General features: G+C 37.1%; 1 protein-coding gene across 1 annotated transcript in view; it reads left to right on the top strand.

The window, feature by feature from the left end:
* CCDC57 (coiled-coil domain containing 57) overlaps positions 1-21,723 on the top strand; it is a 233,531-nt gene that overhangs the window by 44,907 nt on the left and 166,901 nt on the right. Inside the window, exons 7-8 of the mRNA XM_053705728.1 lie at positions 10,595-10,774; positions 12,389-12,547. Of these exons, the coding sequence (XP_053561703.1) occupies positions 10,595-10,774; positions 12,389-12,547 (339 nt within the window). The remainder of the gene's footprint in view (positions 1-10,594; positions 10,775-12,388; positions 12,548-21,723) is intronic.

Genomic DNA, 21,723 nt, shown 5'->3' with positions numbered 1-21,723 from the left:
ATCAACAGCATATGCAGAATAAATAGATGTTAAAAGTAAAGAGATAAAAGTGGAAAAGGAGGCATACACTATACAAAAAAAAAAAATTATATGGAAGAAGACATTATATCTTAAGCAGTGATTACGTGTGCACTATATAAACACCAAGAAAATATTATATAGCAATAATACATTTTCTATTTAACAAATAATTTAATATCCCATTCAGAATTTAGGCCTCTTGGCACAACAGTTTCCAATTGGAAAATCCAAAAGACTTCCCTTTGTCTGAGAGTCTTTTCTCTATTGCCCCCTCTGGGGTGTCTGGGAATAGCTTAGCTAGGATACACTGAAATGTCAGGAGGGAAATATCAGAATGATGTTCTTTCTTAAAGTGTAGTGACACTGGAGTGATGGATTTGGGATCTTCAATGGACCTGAGATGCTCCAAAAATCTATCCTTCAGGGGGCGTGTAGTGAGCCCTACATATTGCTTATTGCACCCCCTACAGGTCAGAAGATAAATGACAAATGTAGAATTACAAGTGGATTACCTAGAAGAAGCTTTGAGACAGCTATCGGATGCTGAGGTTTATCTTAAATTACCCAATAATCCTACCTTTCGTTTTCAAAAGGAACTCAATTCTATCATTGATTGGGCTGCCTATAATGGAGTTATAACACAAAAGAATTTGGAATTTTTGATAGTTAAGTATCCAAAAGTGGCGATTTTTCATTATCTCTCTAAAATTCATAAGAGCATGTGTAGGCCACCAGGACGCCCAATAGTGGCAGGAATTGGTTCCTTAATTGAACCCCTGTCTGAAATAATTGATGCCCACTTACAACCCATCGTAGAAAAACTAATGAGCTATGTGAGAGACACCAGTGATGTCATCAAACAGATTGAAAAGTTAAAATGGGAAGCAGGTTATTCTATCATTTCGGTGGATGTTATCTCCCTTTATACTTGTATCCCTCATGACAAGGAAATTGGGGCTTTTGGATTTTTCCTCTATCATTTCTCCAACTATAGTGTTGAATTGAAGGAATTTATCCTCAGATCGTTTGATTTTCTCCTCATTCATAATTTTTTTTATGTTTGAGGGGGATTACTATCTCCAGAGGCGTGGAACAGCTATGGGGGCTAAGTTTGCCCCCTCCTATGCTAACCTTTATTTGGGTTGGTGGGAGCTGTCCCACGTCTTTGGAGATGCTAACCCCTACAGAGAACATATATTATATTTTGGTCGCTATATAGATGACCTTTTGTTTATCTGGAAAGGCCCTGAGGAGATCATCTCCTCATTTGTAGCATTTCTACAGAACAATGACTTGAACTTAAAATTTACTTATGTAAATAGTAGGGAAAGAGTCTCATATTTGGATATAGAACTAAATGCTAATGTTGAGAAACAAATCATTGAAGTAGAATTGTATCATAATCCTTAATGCTACCTCTTGTCACCCGAGACACACTGTAGTATCTATACCCAAAAGTCAGTATATTCGAGTTAAACGTAATTGTACTAACCCAGAAAGGTATGAATTTCATGCCAAGGAATTAACTGACCATTTCTTGCAAAGAGGATATGACAAGAATAACCTTGAGAGGGCCAAAAGACAAGTTGATTCCCTGTTTGAACAAAGAAGGGAGCCTAACTCCTTACAAAATAAACCTAAGTTCATCACCACGTACAGCAGTGAGTACCATAAAATTTGTAAATGGTGCGCGACTCACTGTCTATACTAGAGATTGATGATGGACTTAGGGAAACTGTGCAGGAAGGATGTGTCTTTGTTTCTCGTAAAGCCAAAACTTTAGGCAATATTTTGTCTCTCTCCATGCTGCCGGCAATAAAAAAGGAAAATTGGCTTCACAAATATAACAGCAGTAGATGTAAATCTTGTACATATGCATTGTTTGGTTCAGAATTTAAGTCCCAAGTCACAGGTAAAGTTTACCAGATTAAACAATATTCCACTTGTAATTCTACATTTGTCATTTATCTTCTGACCTGTAGGGGGTGCAATAAGCAATATGTAGGGCTCACTACACGCCCCCTTAAGGATAGATTTTTGGAGCATCTCAGTTCCATTGAAGATCCCAAATCCACCACTCCAGTGTCACTAAACTTTAAGAAAGAACATCATTCTGATATTTCCCTCCTGACATTTCAGTGTATCCAAGCTATTCCCAGACACCCCAGAGGGGGCAATAGAGAGGAGACTCTCAGACAAAGGGAAGTCTTTTGGATTTTCCAATTGGAAACTGTTGTGCCAAGAGGCCTAAATTCTGAATGGGATATTAAATTATTTGTTAAATAGAAAATGTATTATTGCTATATAATATTTTCTTGGTGTTTATATAGTGCACACTTAATCACTGCTTAAGACGTAATGTCTTCTTCCATAGAATTTTTTTGTATAGTGTATGCCTCCTTTTCCACTTTTATCTCTTTACTTTTAACATCTATTTATTCTGCATATGCTGTTGATGTATGTAAATCCTTTAGGTGTGTTGAACATAGATGTGTCAAATACTAATTAAGAGTTTGCTACCAGGATAGGTGGTTAGATTTTAGGGAGGTGCTATGTAGGTATATATTCTAGCTGCTTCAGTCATTAGGTTGTAGGTGGTCATTGATAAAGTACAGTATGTTTATACGAAACATGTTTGACCAATCCTGACTGACCATGTTCTTGGATGTGATGTGTTTCTCACCTACTGATGTCCAATAAACTATTACTTGATGCGAGTGTCCTGGTCCTGTTCCAAGTCTCCTGTGATTGTTGGAGACCGGGTGCCTTCCCTTGTTGTTTGGTGTATTTTTGCAGAAGGGCGTTTGATGGAGCGCTCAGGACTGGCACCGGATGATGACGTCATCAGCAGGAGACCAGTCGAGCACTGAGCGTGTTATGCCTGGATTTAGTCAGCGTGAAGGCAGCAGATCTGACTGTGCAAACATTTCCGTTTGGTGTGAGTGGAATCCTGAGCACTGCCTTTCCTTGTTGTCGGTCTTCCTATAAACATCCTGGAACTAAGAGCGATCTTCAATGCTCTTCTGGCCTGGCCTCAGTTGGCTTCGGCCCAGTTCATCAGATTCCAGTCGGACAACATAATGACAGTGGCTTACATCAATCATCAGGGAGGAACGAGGAGTTCCTTAGCGATGACCGAGGTAGCCAAGATAATCCGGTGGGCGGAGGCCCATTCTTGCCTTCTGTCAGCGATCCACATCCCAGGGGTGGACAACTGGGAGGCGGACTTTCTGAGTAGGCAGACTTTTCATCCAGGAGAGTGGGAACTCCATCCGGAAGTATTCTCCATCCTGATTCTCAAATGGGGTCAGTCAGTGTTAGATCTCATGGCATCTCTGGCAGTTCCTTGGTCCTTCAGCCTAGCATATCTATTTCACCCGTTTGCACTTCTTCCTCGGGTCATTGCTCGAATCAAACATGAGAAGGCATCAGTGATCCTCATTGCCCCTGCGTGGCCTCGCAGGATTTGGTATGCCGATCTGGTTGACATGTCATCCCTGCCACCTTGGAGACTTCCATTGAGGAAAGATCTTTTCATTCAAGGGCCCTTCCTTCACCCAAATCTAGTTTCTCTGAAGCTGACTGCTTGGAGATTGAACGCTTAATCCTATCCAAGCTGGGTTTTTCTGATTCGGTCATAGAGACCTTGATTCAGGCGCGTAAGCATGTAACTAGAAAGATTTACCATAAGATATGGCGTAAATATCTCTATTGGTGTGAATCCAAGGGCTACTCATGGAGTAGAGTTAGGATTCCCAGAATTTTGTCTTTTTCTCCAAGAAGGTTTGGAGAAGGGTTTATCGACAAGTTCCCTAAAGGGTCAGATCTCTGCCTTATCTATTTTGTTACACAAACGTCTGGCAGATTTCCCAGATGTTCAATCTTTTTGTCAGGTTTTGGTTAGGATCAGGCCTGTGTTCAAACCAGTTACTCTTCCATGGAGTCTGAATTTAGTTCTTAAAGTTCTTCAAGGGGCTTTGTTTGAGTCTATGCATTCCCTAGATATTAAGTTGTTATCTTGGAAAGTTTTATTTCTTGTTGCTATTTTTTCAGCTTGAAGAGTGTCTGAGCTTTTGGCGTTGCAATACAATTCGCCTTACCTTATTTTCCATTCAGAATAGGTAGTTTTACGTACTAAACTAGGGTTCCTTCTTAAGGTTGTTTCAGACAGGAACATTAATCAGGAGATTGTTGTTCCTTCCTTGTGTCCTAATCCTTCTCAGAAGGAACGTCTTCTGCACAATTTGGACGTAGTCCGTGCTTTAAAATTTTACTTACAAGCGACTAAGGACTTTCGTCAGTCCTCTTCTCTGTTTGTAATTTTCTCTGGAAAACGTAAGGGTCAGAAAGCTACGTCTAGCTCTCTTTCTTTTTGGCTGAAAAGTATCATCCGTTTTGCATATGAGACTGCTGGACAGCAGCTTCCTTAAAGAGTTACGGCTCATTCCACTAGGGCTGTTGCTTCCTCATGGGCATTCAAAAATGAAGCTTCTGTTGAACAGATTTGCAAGGCTTCAACTTGGTCCTCTCTTCACACTTTTTCTAATTTGTATAAATTTGATACTTTTGCTTCAGCTGAGGCCGCTTTTGGGAGAAAGGTTCTTCAAGCAGTGGTGCCTTCCGTTTAGGTTCCCTGTCTTGTCCCTCCCGTATCATCTGTGTCCTCTAGCTTGGGTATTGTATCCCATAAATAATGAAGATGTTCCGTGGACTCATTGTGTCTTTAAAAAGAAAAGAAAATTTATGCTTACCTGATAAATGTATTTCTTTTTAGACACGATGAGTCCACGGTCCGCCCTGTTCTTTTAAGACAGGTTGTTAATTTTTGTAAACTTCAGACACCTCTGCACCTTGGCTTTTCCTTTCTCTTCCCAACTTCAGTCGAATGACTGGAGTGGGAGGGAAGGGAGGAGCTATTTAACAGCTCTTTTGTGATTGTGATACTATTAACTGTTTAGCATAATAGCTTTCCTAGACAGTACCATAGAAACACCGGTGTTTTATGTATTTTATTGTAAAGGATGTTTTATTTATATTTAGATGAGATCTGAGTTTTCAGGTATATACCATATATTTTGAAGTAGATAAAATATTATCAATATTGTGGACCATGCCACTTTTAAATAAAAACAGATTTTATCACTAATCTTAAACCAAAAAATAATAAATCAAAATAAATGTATTACAAAAACAAAAAATAAATGCACTGCGCTCTCTGTCACAATTGTTTTTTTTTTTTAAAATAGTTTACCGGGTACTGGTTCAATTATTTAAATATTGGCTAAACGTTGGCCCTCTTTTAGGGCACCTACTTAGGTGTAATTACACAGCTTAGTTTACGATAAGGAAAGTGTGGAAACTGAGAATAGTGTGATTACCGCTTAAGGCAATAGAATCAATTTGGATAATAGTAACGTTTCCTACACTTCCCTCTAAGCTTGCTGCGGTTTATAACAATAAGTATAGCCTATTTATACGTATCTACCCTGGTTTAATATATACTAAGTTAATTTTGGTATGATAGGAGGTTACTCCTATAACAGAGAGCTCACAGTGCATTTATTTTTTGTTTTTGTAATACATTTATTTTGATTTATTATTTTTTGGTTTAAGATTAGTGATAAAATCTGTTTTTATTTAAATGTGGCATGGTCCACAATATTGATAATATTTTATCTACTTCTTAATAAACGTTAAGTTTTAATCAATACACAATATCACACTACATAATCACCTACCCTTCATGTATGAGAGGACAATCCCTTTAAAGGGACACTGTACCCAAATTTTTTCTTTCGTGATTCAGATAGAGCATGCAATTTTAAGCAACTTTCTAATAAACTCCTATTATCAAATTTTCTTTATTCTCTTGGTATGTTTATTTGAAAAGCAAGAATGTAAGTTTAGATGCCGGCCCATTTTGGTAAACAACCTGGGATGTCTTTGCTGATTGGACAGCACCAATAAAAAAAGTGCTGTCCATGGTACTGAATCAAAAATTTGCTGACTCCTTAGCTTAGATGCCTTCTTTTTAAAATAAAGATAGCAAGAGAACGAAGAAAAATTGATAATAGAAGTAAATTAGAAAGTTGCTTATAATTACATGCTCTATCTGAATCATGAAATAATTTTTTTGGGTTCAGTATCCCTTTAAGTGTGCCATATTAATGCCCCTGTTCTTTTTCTAATTTTTTATTCCATTATATTTGGCATTAGGCACTACCTTATCCAATACATAGGCTTATTTGGATTTAGGCTTGTGATTGTCACCTCGAGTTCTTTCCCACCTTTCCCTTTAGGTTAAAAGGGTATCTCTTACATACCATATATTTTGTAATAAATTGGATTATTTTTACTTCTGTAGTACAAATTGATTTTTTTACTTTGACACACATATGTTAGCAGCAGGATACATACGGTTCCTTCAATCACAGTAGGAACAATACAGACAGGACCTCTAAGTAGGGTATTTACCTCCTTATTTGCAACGCTATTATTTATTATTTTCATTATTTTTATTAATTTTATTAATTTTCACCAAGCAACAGACACCACTAAGTCGAAACGGCATTAATTTGCGCCACCTTATACACATTCATCCTATTTAACAGCTCTGCTGTTGTGCTCTTTGCCTCCTCCTGCTGAGCAGGAGGTGAATATCCCATAAGTAATGAAGATGATCCGTGGACTCATCGTGTCTAAAAAGAAATACATTTATCAGGTAAGCATAAATTTTCTTTTTAATGATAGGGGTACCTACCTCCCCATACTCTCTATGAGGAAGTGCTGCTATAGGTGCTTCTTTTCCATTTATATTCACTCATTACTTTTGGCACTCAGCAGCCTCCATAAACGTCCTTTGTGGACTAATATAGGATACTTGTGTTACACACACTCTCCTTTTTCCCAGAATATAAGAGAGTAATGGTACTTGCTCTCAAAACAGACAAAGACATCAGAACTCAATAATAATTAGATACAAAAAATGAATTGCAAATATACATAGTACCACCAAAACCAAAGGAACACTAAACCTCAACATTTTCTTCCATAATTAAAGTAGAGAATACAATTTTAAACATCATTCCAATTTACTTCTATTATCTAATTTGCTTTATGTTTTATATATCTTTTGTTTAAGAAATAGCAATGCACATGGGAGAGCCAACCACACAAGGCATCTATGAACAGCTACCAATCAGCAGCTTCTGAGCCTATCTAGATATGCTTTTCAGCAAAGGATATCAAGAGAATGAAGCAAACTAGATAATTGAAGTAAATTAGAAAGTTGTTTAAAATTGCATGATCTTTCTAAATCATGAGAGAGAAAATTTGGGTTTCGTGTCCCTTTAAGGAAGAAAAGAACCTAAAGTTCTAAATGTCTAATATAAAAGAATTGCCAGCTTGCCAAAACATGTTACACAAGAACATTCAATTAAGTATTGGTGAAAATAATTGAAAAGCTGTAACACCTCTACCAGAGGGTGACCCTGTAGAGACTGCAGGAATCTGTCACCATACATATCCAAATGAGGATCTATGCAGTAAGGTACACACAATACAAACAAATATTTAGCACTAGATGGATAACACCTCTACCAGAGGATAACACTGCTAAATCTGGCAGCTATCTGTTACCATAGATAAATCATAAGGATCTATGTCCATCCAGAGATACATAAATGGCAGCAATGAGATAAATGAAGTGTCTCAGTTGTCAATTATAATTCAGAGTCCCAAAGACAGATCAACTAATTGTCTCAATCACCAAACCGTTAATGGGTATCGCTCTGCAGTTCTGAAGGACATTCGAGGCAAGTATTCATTTTAGCCTTATTCAAGCATGCAGTCATATTTCCAAAGTTCATTCACATCCGTGTCATATAGCAGTTAGATTAAAGCAAATAAGCAGCAATACTTTCCTGAATCATTCTTTAATGCTGTAAGTCCTTAGTTGGACAAAGGAGTTTTTAATTGAACTCCATTGTGCAACATAACGATATTCAAACAGATGGATACATCCTTTTTCCACGTGCAGTAATGCCGGTCGAGTCACTTATTTGTGTGTGTCTATATAAGAATAAACGTGTTTTTATGTGTTTTATATGTTTAAATATGTATGTGCATACATACATACATACATATTTACACATATAAACAAATGTATACACTTTTTAGACATATATTTATATATATATATATATATATATATATATATATATATATATATATATATATATATATATATATATATATATATATATATATACAGTCATATGCAAAAGTTTAGGCACCCCTGACAATTTCCGTGATTTTTTTAAAGAAATTATTTATAAATAATTGGGTGTTTCATAGATCAAAATGAAATTGCTGATCCAAACAACTGAAGGACAGGTTTATTGGATTAACAGAAGATGTGCAATATGCATCAAAACAAAATTAGACAGGTGCATAAATTTGGGCACCCTTGTCATTTTGTTGATTTGAATACCTGTAACTACCTAGCACTGATTAATTGGAGCACACAATTGTTTTGGTGAGCCCATTAAGCCTTAAACTTCATAGACAGGTTAATCCAATCATGAGAAAAGGTATTTAAGGGGGCCAATTGCAAGTTGTTGTTTTCTTTGACTAATGACAACATGGGGGCCTCAAAACAACTCTCAAATGACCTGAAAACAAAGATTGTTCAACATTATGGTTTAGGGGAAGGCTACAAAAAGTTATTGCACAGATTTAAGTTGTCAGCGTCCACTGTGAGAAACATAGTGAGGAAATGGAAGACCACGGACACAGTTCTTGTTAAGGCCAGAAGTGGCAGGCCAAGTAAAATATTGAAAAGGCAAAGGATGGTTAGAATGGTCAAAAACAGCCCACAGACCACCTCCAAAGACCTACAACATCATCTTGCTGCAGATGGTGTCACTGTGCATCGTTCAACAATTCAGCGCACTTTGCACAAGGAGAAGCTGTATGGGAGAGTGATGCGAAAGAAGCCTTTTCTGCACACACGCCACAAACTCATATTTGGACAAGCCAGCTTCATTTTGGATGAAGTTGCTGTGGACTGATGAAACAAAGATTGAGTTATTTAGTCATAACAAGGGACGTTATGCATGGCGGCAAAAGAACACAGCATTCCAAGACACATGCTACCCACAGTAAAATTTGGTGGATGTTCCATCATGCTGTGTGGTACTGTGAATCTTGTTAAAGTTGAGGGTCGCATGGATTCCACTCAATATCAGCAGATACTTGAGATACTTGAGAATAATGTTGAGGAATCAGTCAAAGTTGAAGTTACGCCGTGGCTAGATATTTCAACAAGACAACGACCCAAAACACTGCTCAAAATCTACTCTGGCAAGTACAATGTTCTGGAATGGCCATCACTGTCCCCAGACCTGAATATCATTGAAAATCTCTGGGGTCATTTGAAGTGGGTTGTCCATGCTCAGCAACCATCAAACCTACATGAACTGGAGATGTTTTGCAAGGAGGAATGGTCCAAAATGCCTTCATCCAGAATCCAGACACTCATTACAGGCTATAGGAAACGTCTAGAGGCTGTTATGTCTGCTAAAGGAGGCTCTACTAAATATTGATGCAATATTTCTGTTGGGGTGCCCACATTTATGCACCTGTCTAATTTCGTTTTGATGCATATTGTACATTTTCTGTTAATCCAATAAACCTCATTTCACTACTGAAATATTACTGTGTTCTTCAGCTATTTGATAGATCAAAATAAAATTGCTGATCCAAACACCCAATTATTTATAAATAAAAATCATGGAAATTGTCAGGGTTCCCTAAACTTTTGCATACGACTATATATATATATATATATATATATATATATATATATATATATATATATATATATATACTGTGTGTGTGTATGTATGTGTGTATGTGTGTATATATATATATATATATATATATATATATATATATATACTGTGTGTGTATGTGTATATATATATATATATATATATACTGTGTGTGTGTGTGTGTGTATATATATATATATATATATATATATACTTATGAGCCCTTTGTAGTAAAATACCTATTCATATTAATTTTTTAATGTGTTTTAAATAAAAATACTTTAAATGCCAATGTTCTTCACATAGAAAAAAAAATCTCTCTCTCTCTCTCTCTACCCCCCACCCTTCGGGTTTAGCGCAGTTGGACTTTCGCTCCCGTGCTTTTTTTTCTTTCAACTTGTAAAACACGCATTAACCCAGCTGCGTTAAAATTTTACTTTGAGGGCAGTTAGTGTAAAAGTGAAAAGTTATTTAGGCCTCCACTTGTAATCTGACCTAATGTGTTTTACCGTTTAACCTCAAGCAGTGTAGGTCCCAAGCGGGAAAACACCAGTTATAGGAAAATATGTGCAACTGCTGCTTCTGATTGGCTCAACAGCATTTTCCTGTTTAGAAACTGCAATACTTGTAACTCTTGAGCAGCACTTATGAGTTAAACATGTTTACCTAGGGTCAGTTATTAACAAATTAGATTTATTTTTCATCAGAATGTCCCTAACCTGTGTCATTTTATTTTCTAGACATGAGCAACTTGATCGTTCTGTCCGGGAAAAGGAGTCAGCAATTCGGTCAATGAAGGAAGCACATAGTGAGAAGATGCAACATATGGAGAAGCAAATTCAGCAGCTACAGCTGGAACAGCATAGGTCGCAGCGCAGCTACCAAGACATACTGGCACAAAAGGATGCCACCATTGAAAAGTAAGGAACATGGAAGTACATCATACTAACTATACTGCCTGTGCTATTAAAGGGACAGTCAACACCAGAATTTTTGTTGTTTAAAAAAATAGACAATCCCTTTATTACGCATTTCCCAGTTTTGCATAACCAACACAGTTATAATAATACATGTTTTACCTCTGTAAATACCTTGTATCTATGCCTCTGCAAACTGCCCCCTTATTTCAGTTATTTTGACAGACTTGCATTTTAGCCAATCAGTTCTGACTCCTAGGTAACTTTACGTGCGTGAGCTCAATGTTATCTATATGACACACATGAACTAACGCCCTCTAGAGGCGAAAACCTGTCAAAATGCATTTAGATAAGAGGCAGCCTTCAAGGTCTAAGTAATTAACATATGAGCCTACCTAGGTTTAGCTTTCAACTAAGAATACCAAGAGAAGAAAGCAAAATTGATGATAAAAGTACATTGGAAAGTTATTTATAATTGCATGCCCTATTTGAATAATGAAAGTTTATTTTGAACTTGTCTGTCCCTTTAAATACAATTGAGCTGCATAATCAACAAGTGAATTTTAAACAAACAGTTGGTTTCTTTAAAAATGTACTTCAATTTTTCAGCCCTGTATCATGTGATAGCCATCAGCCAGTCACACACTCATATACATATACAATGTGAACTCTTTCACATGCTCAGTAGTAGCTGGTGCCTCAGAAAGTGTGCATGCAAAAACATTGATAATGGAAGTAAATTCGTTGGAATGTCTCTTAAAATGGCATACTCTTTCTGAATCATGAAAGATACATTTTGACTTTATTGTCCCTTTAAACCCATTCATTATTTGTTTTGCTGTAATTCAACTTTTAAAATTGTGTGTGTGTGGGGGGGTGTTGTGCTGAATTGCATCTTTAGGATCCAGAACCTTAAAAAAACATTCTGCCCTGTTCAGGAGCTAATTTAGATCTGTCCATAATTTCCTGTAGAAAGGGAAATATACTAAGAAATATCAAGGGGTATATACCTGGACAGTAAAAGAATGCAATATTTCATAGCAAAATTTAATGTACTTGTAAATTATTTTTGTTGGATGAAGATATTTTGCAATTTGCTGATTAATTGCTAATATTTAATAAATATATATATTTAAAAACTAATTGAAAGCAGATTGGAACTTGGCTTTGAAAGACTGCGCAGAGATCACTCGGCAAATACATTAGCTATGGACAGTGTCCCAAGTATTGATAAAAAATACTCGATTCCACCAGTTCACTATAAGTTACGTGTAGACTTGTATTAAAAATGTATCATAGTAAACAATACAAAATTATTGTTCTTTAAAATAGCAAATGTGCCACATGTTCGTTAATTTTCAGACTTAATATATTACCAGTAAAACACAGAAATCTTTTGTGTTTTTAAAAAAAAAAAAAAAAAAATACCCTCTTTTACCAGATTGCTTTTGATGGGAATTTTTTTTTGTCTCGAAATATTTTTTTTCTTTTTTCGTTGTCCCACTATTATTCCCCAGTTGATATAAATTTATGATAGGTGTGCCCAAACTGTCATTTGGCATTGTCATGTTGCATATTATACATGTAATGAATATTTTGTGAATGTACCAATTAAAGGCAGAAGGAAGATCTGGATGTCCTGAAAACTGGCTGGGATTCCTACATAGCTCAGATATCCAAGGAAACTGTTACCAAAGACCTTAAAACCCAGGCACTACAAGAAGAAGAGGAGCGGCTGAAAGCTCAACTGGACACGTATAAGAAGGACATTGAAAAGTAATTCAAATGAATTAAAACTCAATATAAATTGAGCTGTTATTCTGATCCACTATTTCGAAGCAATTTGAATCCTACTATATCAGGGCTCCCTTGGATTGAGGTCCACATTACACTATACTTGCACTTATTCTAAAGATAATGCCTCAAATAAAATTAGATTATTATCACATTTCATTATAATCACATAGAATATGTTATAATTAAATATGTTAACTATATATATACTGTATATTCATCATTTACAGAATTCATTGTAAGTACTAATACAGGCCGCACAGAAATCCCTGACACAGTTTGGCTGTCCCTGTGCTAGATGTTGTATATGATCTAGATTAGTGACAATTACCTTTAGTGGACCACATATGCAGCTAACACAGGGATATATTAAAGGGTCACACTGTACTTTAAAGCCTTACATTGCAACCACAATAGAAATGTGTAAATCCATGATGTGCATGCAGTACATTCAGCAGCGAAGGAGAGTAGAAAGGGGTCCAGATGTTTTGTTAGGTAAAATAGAATATGTTTATTGTATGAGGGTGGATAAGGGACAGTCATGGAATCTCCAATTGCTGCCACATGACCGCCACTAACCTAGACAAAACTAGCTCTCTTTTGTATGGTGTACAGGCATGATGAGAGTAAGTACCCCATAGTAACTAAAGTAGCTTTTCATTAAGGGCTCAATGGTGTAAACTGTCTGCTCTGGTGTCACAGTACTGTAAGATCACACAACTAATTATAGAAAGGCAAATTTTAGCCTGAGAGCTGCTTTTCTAGCTATGCAGAGTTCTGGATGTGAAGAAGAGACACGTATATAATGTCTTAAAAAAAACAAAAATGTTGTGTGACTTCTCTTAAAGCAAAGGGTTTTTGATCCTCAAGCCCTAATTTTGAAGTTCAGAACTTCAGGATGTATTTGCAATTTATTAAATTCCTCCTCAATGATGATTTTTTTCCTGAAATTGAAAGTGTTTGAAAGCACCAGAGGTTATTTTTGTTTCTCCCATGTCATGTTTGGATTTGCTGCAAGCATTTGGAAAACATAATGTAGCTTAAAGAGACAGTATACACTCATTTATTTCATGTAATTGGCAAGAGTCCATGAGCTAGTGACGTATGGGATATACAATCCTACCAGGAGGGGCAAAGTTTCTCAAACCTCAAAATGCCTATAAATACACCCGTCACCACACCCACAGTTCAGTTTGACAAACTTTGCCTCCTATGGAGGTGGTGAAGTAAGTTTGTGCTAAGATTTCTACGTTGACATGCGCTTCTCAGCATTTTGAAGCCCGATTCCTCTCAGAGTACAGTGAATTTCAGAGGGACGTGAAGAGAGTATCGCCTATTGAATGCAATGATTTTCCTAACGGGGGTCTATTTCATAGGTTCTCTGTTATCGGTCGTAGAGATTCATCTCCTACCTCCCTTTTCAGATCGACGATAAACTCTCATATACCATTACCTCTACTGATAACTGTTTCAGTACTGGTTTGGCTATCTGCTATATGTGGATGGGTGTCTTTCGGTAAGTATGTTTTTTATTACTTAAGACACCTCAGCTATGGTTTGGCACTTTTTGCATTTATATAAAGTTCTAAATATATGTATTGTACTTATATTTGCCATGAGTCAGGTTCATGTATTTCCTTTTGCAGACTGTCAGTTTCATATTTGGGGAAGATTAACATATTAAGAAATATTTTTTTCTTACCTGGGGTTTAGTCTTTTTTTCAATTGACTACATTTTTCTTGCAAATTGCGGGCAGGATTAGGCCCGTGGGTGCGCCAAATGCTAGACTTTATTGTGTCATTCTTGGCGCGAAGGTACGTCCATTGACGCAAGTTCGTCATTTCCGGCATCGTAGTTGACGGCGAGTTCCTTACACAGGGTTGCATGGTTAGTGACGTGAGTGTGTCATTTCCGGATGTTGCTGGCGCCAAAAAATTTTCAGTTATGTTGTGCGTCATACTTGGCGCCAGATTTTTTTCATTATTTTAATACCCCATTGCTATTTGCCTCTTGCCTTTTTCTATGTCAGAGGGCTATGCTATTGCATTTTTTCCCCCATTCCTGAAACTGTCATATAAGGAAATTGACAATTTTGCTTTATATGTTGTTTTTTATTTTACATTTTGCAAGATGTCTCAATCTGATCCTGCCTCAGAAGTATCTGTTGGAACTTTGCTGCCTGATGTCGGTTCTACTAAAGCTAAGTGCATTATATTTCCGAATGTCATTTGTATTGGTTATCATGATAAACTTTTACATGCAGATAATGGCCTCTAGTTATCAACGTGTCTACTTACCTGCCATCGCCGGCCCCAATACGCCCGCCTAAGCTCGCCTCACATCGCCGCCGTGGACCTGAATATGCTCACCAAAGTTATCAATAAAGCTGTCAAAAAGCCGCGCACCAAGTACGGGGCGATGAGCAGCAGACTGTGATAGTTATCACTCCTCCAATCTCGCTGCTCTACGGCTTTTTCCCAGCTTTATTGCTAGCCTGTCACTAAGCACCCACACTATACTATACTGTTCTACCCCCTATACCGGAGCCCCCCGCAACTAAATAAAGTTATTAACCCCTAAACCGCCGCTCCTAGACCTTGCCACAACTATAATAAATGTATTAACCCCTAAACCGCCGCTTCTGGAGCCTACCGCCACTCTAATAAACGGATTAACCCCTAAACTGCCTCTCCCGGACCCCGCCGCCACCTACATTATACCTAGTAACCCCTATCCTGCCCCCCCTATACCACCGCCACCTATAATAAATTTATTAACCCCTATCCTGCCGATCCCGGACCCCGCCGCAACTAAATAAATTGTTTAACCCCTAAACCGCCGCTCCCGGACCCCGCCGCCACCTATATTAAACGTATTAACCTCTAATCTGCCCGCCCTACACCGTCGCCACCTATAATAAATTTATTAACCCCTATCCTGCCCCCCTACACAGTCGCCACCTATAATAAAATTATTAACCCCTAAACCTACGTCTAACCCTAACACCCCCCTAACTTAAATATTAATTAAATACATCTAAATATTATAACTCTTATTAACTAAATTAATCCTATTTAAAACTAAATACTTACCTTTAAAATAAACCCTAATATCGCTACAATATAACTAATAATGATATTGTAGCTATTTTAGGATTTATTTTTATTTTACAGGCAAATTTCAAATTATTTTAACTAGGTACAATAGCTATTAAATAGTTATTAACTATTTAATAGCTACTTAGTTAAAATAAAGACAAATTTACCTGTAAAATAAATCCTAACCTAAGTTACAATTAAACCTAACACTACACTATCATTAAATAAATTATTCCTATTTAAAACTAAATACTTACCTGTAAAATAAACCCTAAGATAGCTACAATGTAATTAATAATTACATTGTAGCTATTTTAGGATTTATATTTATTTTACAGGTAACTTTGTGTTTATTTTAGCTAGTTAGAATAGTTATTAAATAGTTATAAACTATTTAATAACTACCTAGCTAAAAGAAATACAAAATTACCTGAAAATAAATGCTAACCTAAATTACAATTAAACCTAACACTACACTATCATTAAATTAATTAAATAAATTAGCTACAAATAACTACAATTAAATACAATTAAATAAACTAACTAAAGTACAAAAAATAAAAAAAAATAAGTTACAAAAAAAAAAGTTACAAACATTTAAAAAATATTTCAACAATTTTAAGCTACTTACACCTAATCTAAGCCCCCTAATAAAATAACAAAGCCCCCCAAAATAAAAAAATGCCCTACCCTATTCTAAACTAGAAAAGTTAACAGCTCTTTTACCAGCCCTTAAAAGGGCCTTTTGCGGGGCATGCCCCAAAGTAAACAGCTCTTTTGCATTTTACAAAAAATACAACCCCCCCAACATTAAAACCCACCACCCACATACCCCTACTCTAACCCAAACCCCCCTTAAATAAAACTTCCATCCGATTGAAGTCATCATCCAAGGGGCGCTGAAGAGGTCTTCCATCCGATTTGACGTCTTCATCCAGGCGTCGTCTTCAATCTTCATCCATCCAGAGCGGAGCCATCTTCAGACAAGCCGACGCGGAGCCATCTTCTTCCACCGACGACTTCCCGACGAATGACGGTTCCTTTAAGTGACGTCATCCAAGATGGCGTCCCTCGAATTCCGATTGGCTGATAGGATTCTATCAGCCAATCGGAATTAAGGTAGGAAAAATCTGATTGGCTGATTGAATCAGCCAATCAGATTGAAGTTCAATCCGATTGGCTGATCCAATCAGCCAATCAGATTGAGCTTGCATTCTATTGGCTGTTGATGACTTCAATCGGATGGAAGACTTCTTCAGCGCCCCTTGGATGATGACTTCAATTGGATGGAAGACTTCTTCAACGCCCCTTGGATGATAACTTCGGCCGCTGCGGATTTCCTCTTCTGTTCCATCGGTGGTCGGCTGGCTGAAGACGGCTAAAGGTAGGATGAGCTTCAGGGGGGTAGTGTTAGGTTTATTTAAGGAGGGTTTGGGTTAGAGTAGGGGTATGTGGGTGGTGGGTTTTAATGTTGGGGGGGTTGTATTTTTTGTAAAATGCAAAAGAGCTGTTTACTTTGGGGCATTCCCCGCAAAAGGCCGTTTTTTATTTTGGGGGGCTTTGTTATTTTATTAGGGGCCTTAGATTAGGTGTAAGTAGCTTAAAATTGTTGTAATATTTTTTAATTGTTTGTAACTTTTTATTTTTTATTTTTTGTACTTTAGTTAGTTTATTTAATTGTATTTAATTGTAGTTATTTGTAGCTAATTAATTTAATTAATTTAATGATAGTGTAGTGTTAGGTTTAATTGTAACTTAGGTTAGGATTTATTTTACAGGTACTTTTGAATTTCTTTTAGCTAGGTAGTTATTAAATAGTTTATAACTATTTAATAACGCGTCTAACTAGCTAAAATAAATACAAAGTTACCTGTAAAATAAATATAAATCCTAAAATAGCTACAATGTAATTATTAATTACATTGTAGCTATCTTAGGGTTTATTTTACAGGTAAGTATTTAGTTTTAAATAGGAATAATTTATTTAATGATAGTGTAGTGTTAGGTTTAATTGTAACTTAGGTTAGGATTTATTTTACAGGTAAATCTGTCTTTATTTTAACTAGGTAGCTATTAAATAGTTAATAACTATTTAATAGCTATTGTACCTAGTTAAAATAATTTGAAATGTGCCTGTAAAATAAAAATAAATCCTAAAATAGCTACAATATCATTATTAGTTATATTGTAGCTATATTAGGGTTTATTTTATAGGTAAGTATTTAGTTTTAAGTAGGATTAATTTAGTTAATAAGAATAATATTTATTTAGATGTATTTAATTAATATTTAAGTTAGGTGGGTGTTAGGGTTAGGTTTAGGGGTTATTAATTTTATTATAGTTGCGGCGGGGTCCGGGAGCGGCAGTTTAGGGGTTAACATATTTATTATAGTGGCGGCGGGGTCCGGGAGCGGCGGTTTAGGGGTTAACATATTTATTATAGTGGCGGCGGGGTCCGGGAGCGGCGGTTTAGGGGTTAATCAGTTTATTAGAGTGGCGGTGGGCTCCGGGATCGGCGTTTTAGGGGGTAATACATTTATTTAGTTGCGGTGGTGTAGGGGGGGACAGATTAGGGGTGTTTAGACTCGGGGTACATGTTAGGGTGTTAGGTGCAGACATCTCCCATAGGAATCAATGGGATATCGGGCAGCAGCGAACATGAACTTTCGCTATGGTCAGACTCCCATTGATTCCTATGGGATCCGCCGCCTCCAGGGCTGGAAAAGTGCCGAACGTACCTGCTAGTCATTTGATAACTCCCAAAAGTAGTCAGATTGTGCCGAACTTGCGTTCAGAACATCTGGAGTGACGTAAGAATCGATCTGTGTAGGATTGTGTCCGGCGGATCGAAGCTTACGTCACTATATTCTACTTTTGCCGTGCAGCAGGGCTTGATAACTAAGGCGAATCAGCCTCGCCACAAATACGCTGTGGAATTCCAGCATATTTGAGGTTGACGGCTTGATAACTAGGCCTCATTGTGTCCATCAGTAAATAGTACATTGCCTGTTTTGTTCCTTCAACTTTTAATGTACATGTTATACCTATGAAATTTAAAGAATTGTTACTGATTCTGTTCAGAAGGCTTTGTCTGCTATTCTGCCTTCTAATTATTATAAGGTCTTTTAAAACTTCTCATAAGGTTGATGAAATTTCAAATGACCGACAACATAATGAATTATCCTCCTCTGATGAGGATCTATCTGATTCAGAAGATCCTTCCTCAGATATTGACACTAACAAACCTACTTATTTATTTTAAATGAAGTATTTTTTGTTCTTTGTTAGAAGTGTTAATTATTTTTGGATATTGTGGAAACTAGTCCTCTTGATATTAGAACTAGTAAATTCTGTTTTTAAACCTCCTGTGGTTACTCCAGAAGTTTTTTTTCCTATTCCTGGTGCTATTTCTGATATGATTTATAAGGAATCGAATAAGCCGGGTACTTCTTTTTCTTTCATGTAATTAGCAAGAGTCCATGAGCTAGTGACGTATGGGATATACATTCCTACCAGGAGGGGCAAAGTTTCCCAAACCTCAAAATGCCTATAAATACACGCCTCACCACACCCACAAATCAGTTTTACAAACTTTGCCTCCTATGGAGGTGGTGAAGTAAGTTTGTGCTCATCTCCAGTCTGGAATAAATCCAAGCCTTTTAGAAAAACTAAGCCAGCTCCCAAGTCCACATGAAGGTGCGGCCCTCATTCCAGCTCAGCTGGTAGGGGGCAGATTACGATTTTTCAAAGAAATTTGGATCAATTCAATTCACAATCTTTGGATTCAGAACATTGTTTCAGAAGGGTACAGAAAGGCCTCCTGCAAAGAGCTTTTTTCTTTCCCGTGTCCCAGTAAATCCATTGAAGGCTCAAGCATTTCTGAAATGTGTTTCAGATCTAGAGTTGGCTGGAGTAATTTTGCCAGTTCCAGTTCTGGAACAGGGGCTGGGGTTTTATTCGGATCTCTTCATTGTACCAAAGAAGGAGAATTCCTTCAGACCAGTTCTGGATCTAAAAATATTGAATCGTTATGTAAGGATACCAACATTCAAATGGTAGGGGTTTGGGAATCTCAGGAGGACGATATCTTGGTACTTGCTCAGTCTTCACATTTAGCAGAATCTCATACGAATCGACTTGTGTTGTTTCTTCGAGATCATGGTTGGAGGATCAATTTACCGAAAAGTTCATTAATTCCTCAAACAAGGGTAACCTTTTTAGGTTTCCAGATAGATTCAGTGTCCATGACTCTGTCTCTGACAGACAAGAGACGTCTAAAACTGATCTCAGCTTGTCGAAACCTTCAGTCTCAATCATTCCCTTCGGTAGCCTTATGCATGGAAATTCTAGGTCTTATGACTGCTGCATCGGACGCGATCCCCTTTGCTCGTTTTCACATGCGACCTCTTCAGCTTTGTATGCTGAACCAGTGGTGCAGGGATTACACAAAGATATCTCCATTAATATCTTTAAAACCGATTGTTCGACACTCTCTGTCGTGGTGGACAGATCACCATCGTTTAGTTCAGGGGGCTTCTTTTGTTCTTCCGACCTGGACTGTAATTTCAACAGATATGCGGATCTTGTCCGGATGGCCTCTTGCCAACCGTGGACTCTTCCGTTAAGACCAGACCTTCTGTCGCAAGGTCCTTTTTACCATCAGGATCTCAAATCCTTAAATTTAAAGGTATGGAGATTGAACGCTTGATTCTTAGTCAAAGAGGTTTCTCTGACTCTGTGATTAATACTATGTTACAGGCTCGTAAATCTGTATCTAGGAAGATATATTATCGAGTCTGGAAGACTTACATTTCTTGGTGTCTTTCTCATCATTTTTCCTGGCATTCTTTTAGAATTCCGAGAATTTTACAGTTTCTTCAGGATGGTTTGGATAAAGGTTTGTCTGCAAGTTCCTTGAAAGGACAAATCTCTGCTCTTTCTGTTCTTTTTCACAGAAAGATTGCTAATCTTCCTGATATTCATTGTTTTGTACAAGCTTTGGTTCGTATAAAACCTGTTATTAAGTCAATTTCTCCTCCTTGGAGTTAAAATTTGGTTCTGGGGGCTCTTCAAGCTCCTCCGTTTGAACCTATGCATTCGCTGGACATTAAATTTACTTTCTTGGAAAGTTTTGTTTCTTTTGGCCATCTCTTCTGCTAGAAGAGTTTCTGAATTATCTGCTCTTTCTTGTGAGTCTCCTTTTCTGATTTTTCATCAGGATAAGGCGGTGTTGCGAACTTCTTTTGAATTTTTACCTAAGGTTGTGAATTCTAACAACATTAGAAATTGTGGTTCCTTCATTGTGTCCTAATCCTAAGAATTCTAAGGAGAGATCATTGCATTCTTTGGATGTAGTTAGAGCTTTGAAATATTATGTTGAAGCTACTAAAAATTTACGAAAGACTTCTAGTCTATTTGTTATCTTTTCCGGTTCTAGGAAAGGTCAGAAGGCCTCTGCCATTTCTTTGGCATCTTGGTTGAAATCTTTAATTCATCATGCTTATGTCGAGTCGGGTAAATCTCCGCCTCAAAGGATTACAGCTCATTCTACTAGGTCAGTTTCTACTTCCTGGGCGTTTAGGAATGAAGCTTCGGTTGATCAGATTTGCAAAGCAGCAACTTGGTCTTCTTTGCATACTTTTACTAAATTCTACCATTTTGATGTGTTTTCTTCTTCTGAAGCAGTTTTTGGTAGAAAAGTACTTCAGGCAGCTGTTTCAGTTGGATTCTTCTGCTTATAATTTCAGTTTTTTTCATTATAAGATTTAAACTTTGTTTTGGGTGTGGATTATTTTCAGCGGAATTGGCTGTCTTTATTTTATCCCTCCCTCTCTAGTGACTCTTGCGTGGAAGATCCACATCTTGGGTAGTCATTATCCCATACGTCACTAGCTCATGGACTCTTGCTAATTACATGAAAGAAAACATAATTTATGTAAGAACTTACCTGATAAATTCATTTCTTTCATATTAGCAAGAGTCCATGAGGCCCACCCTTTTTGTGGTGGTTATGATTTTTTGTATAAAGCACAATTTTTCCAATTCCTTATTTTTTATGC

The sequence above is a fragment of the Bombina bombina genome, chromosome 1 (genome assembly GCF_027579735.1).
Source record: "Bombina bombina isolate aBomBom1 chromosome 1, aBomBom1.pri, whole genome shotgun sequence".
Lineage (NCBI taxonomy): Eukaryota > Metazoa > Chordata > Amphibia > Anura > Bombinatoridae > Bombina > Bombina bombina.
This window is presented reverse-complemented; position numbering and strand designations above follow the sequence as displayed.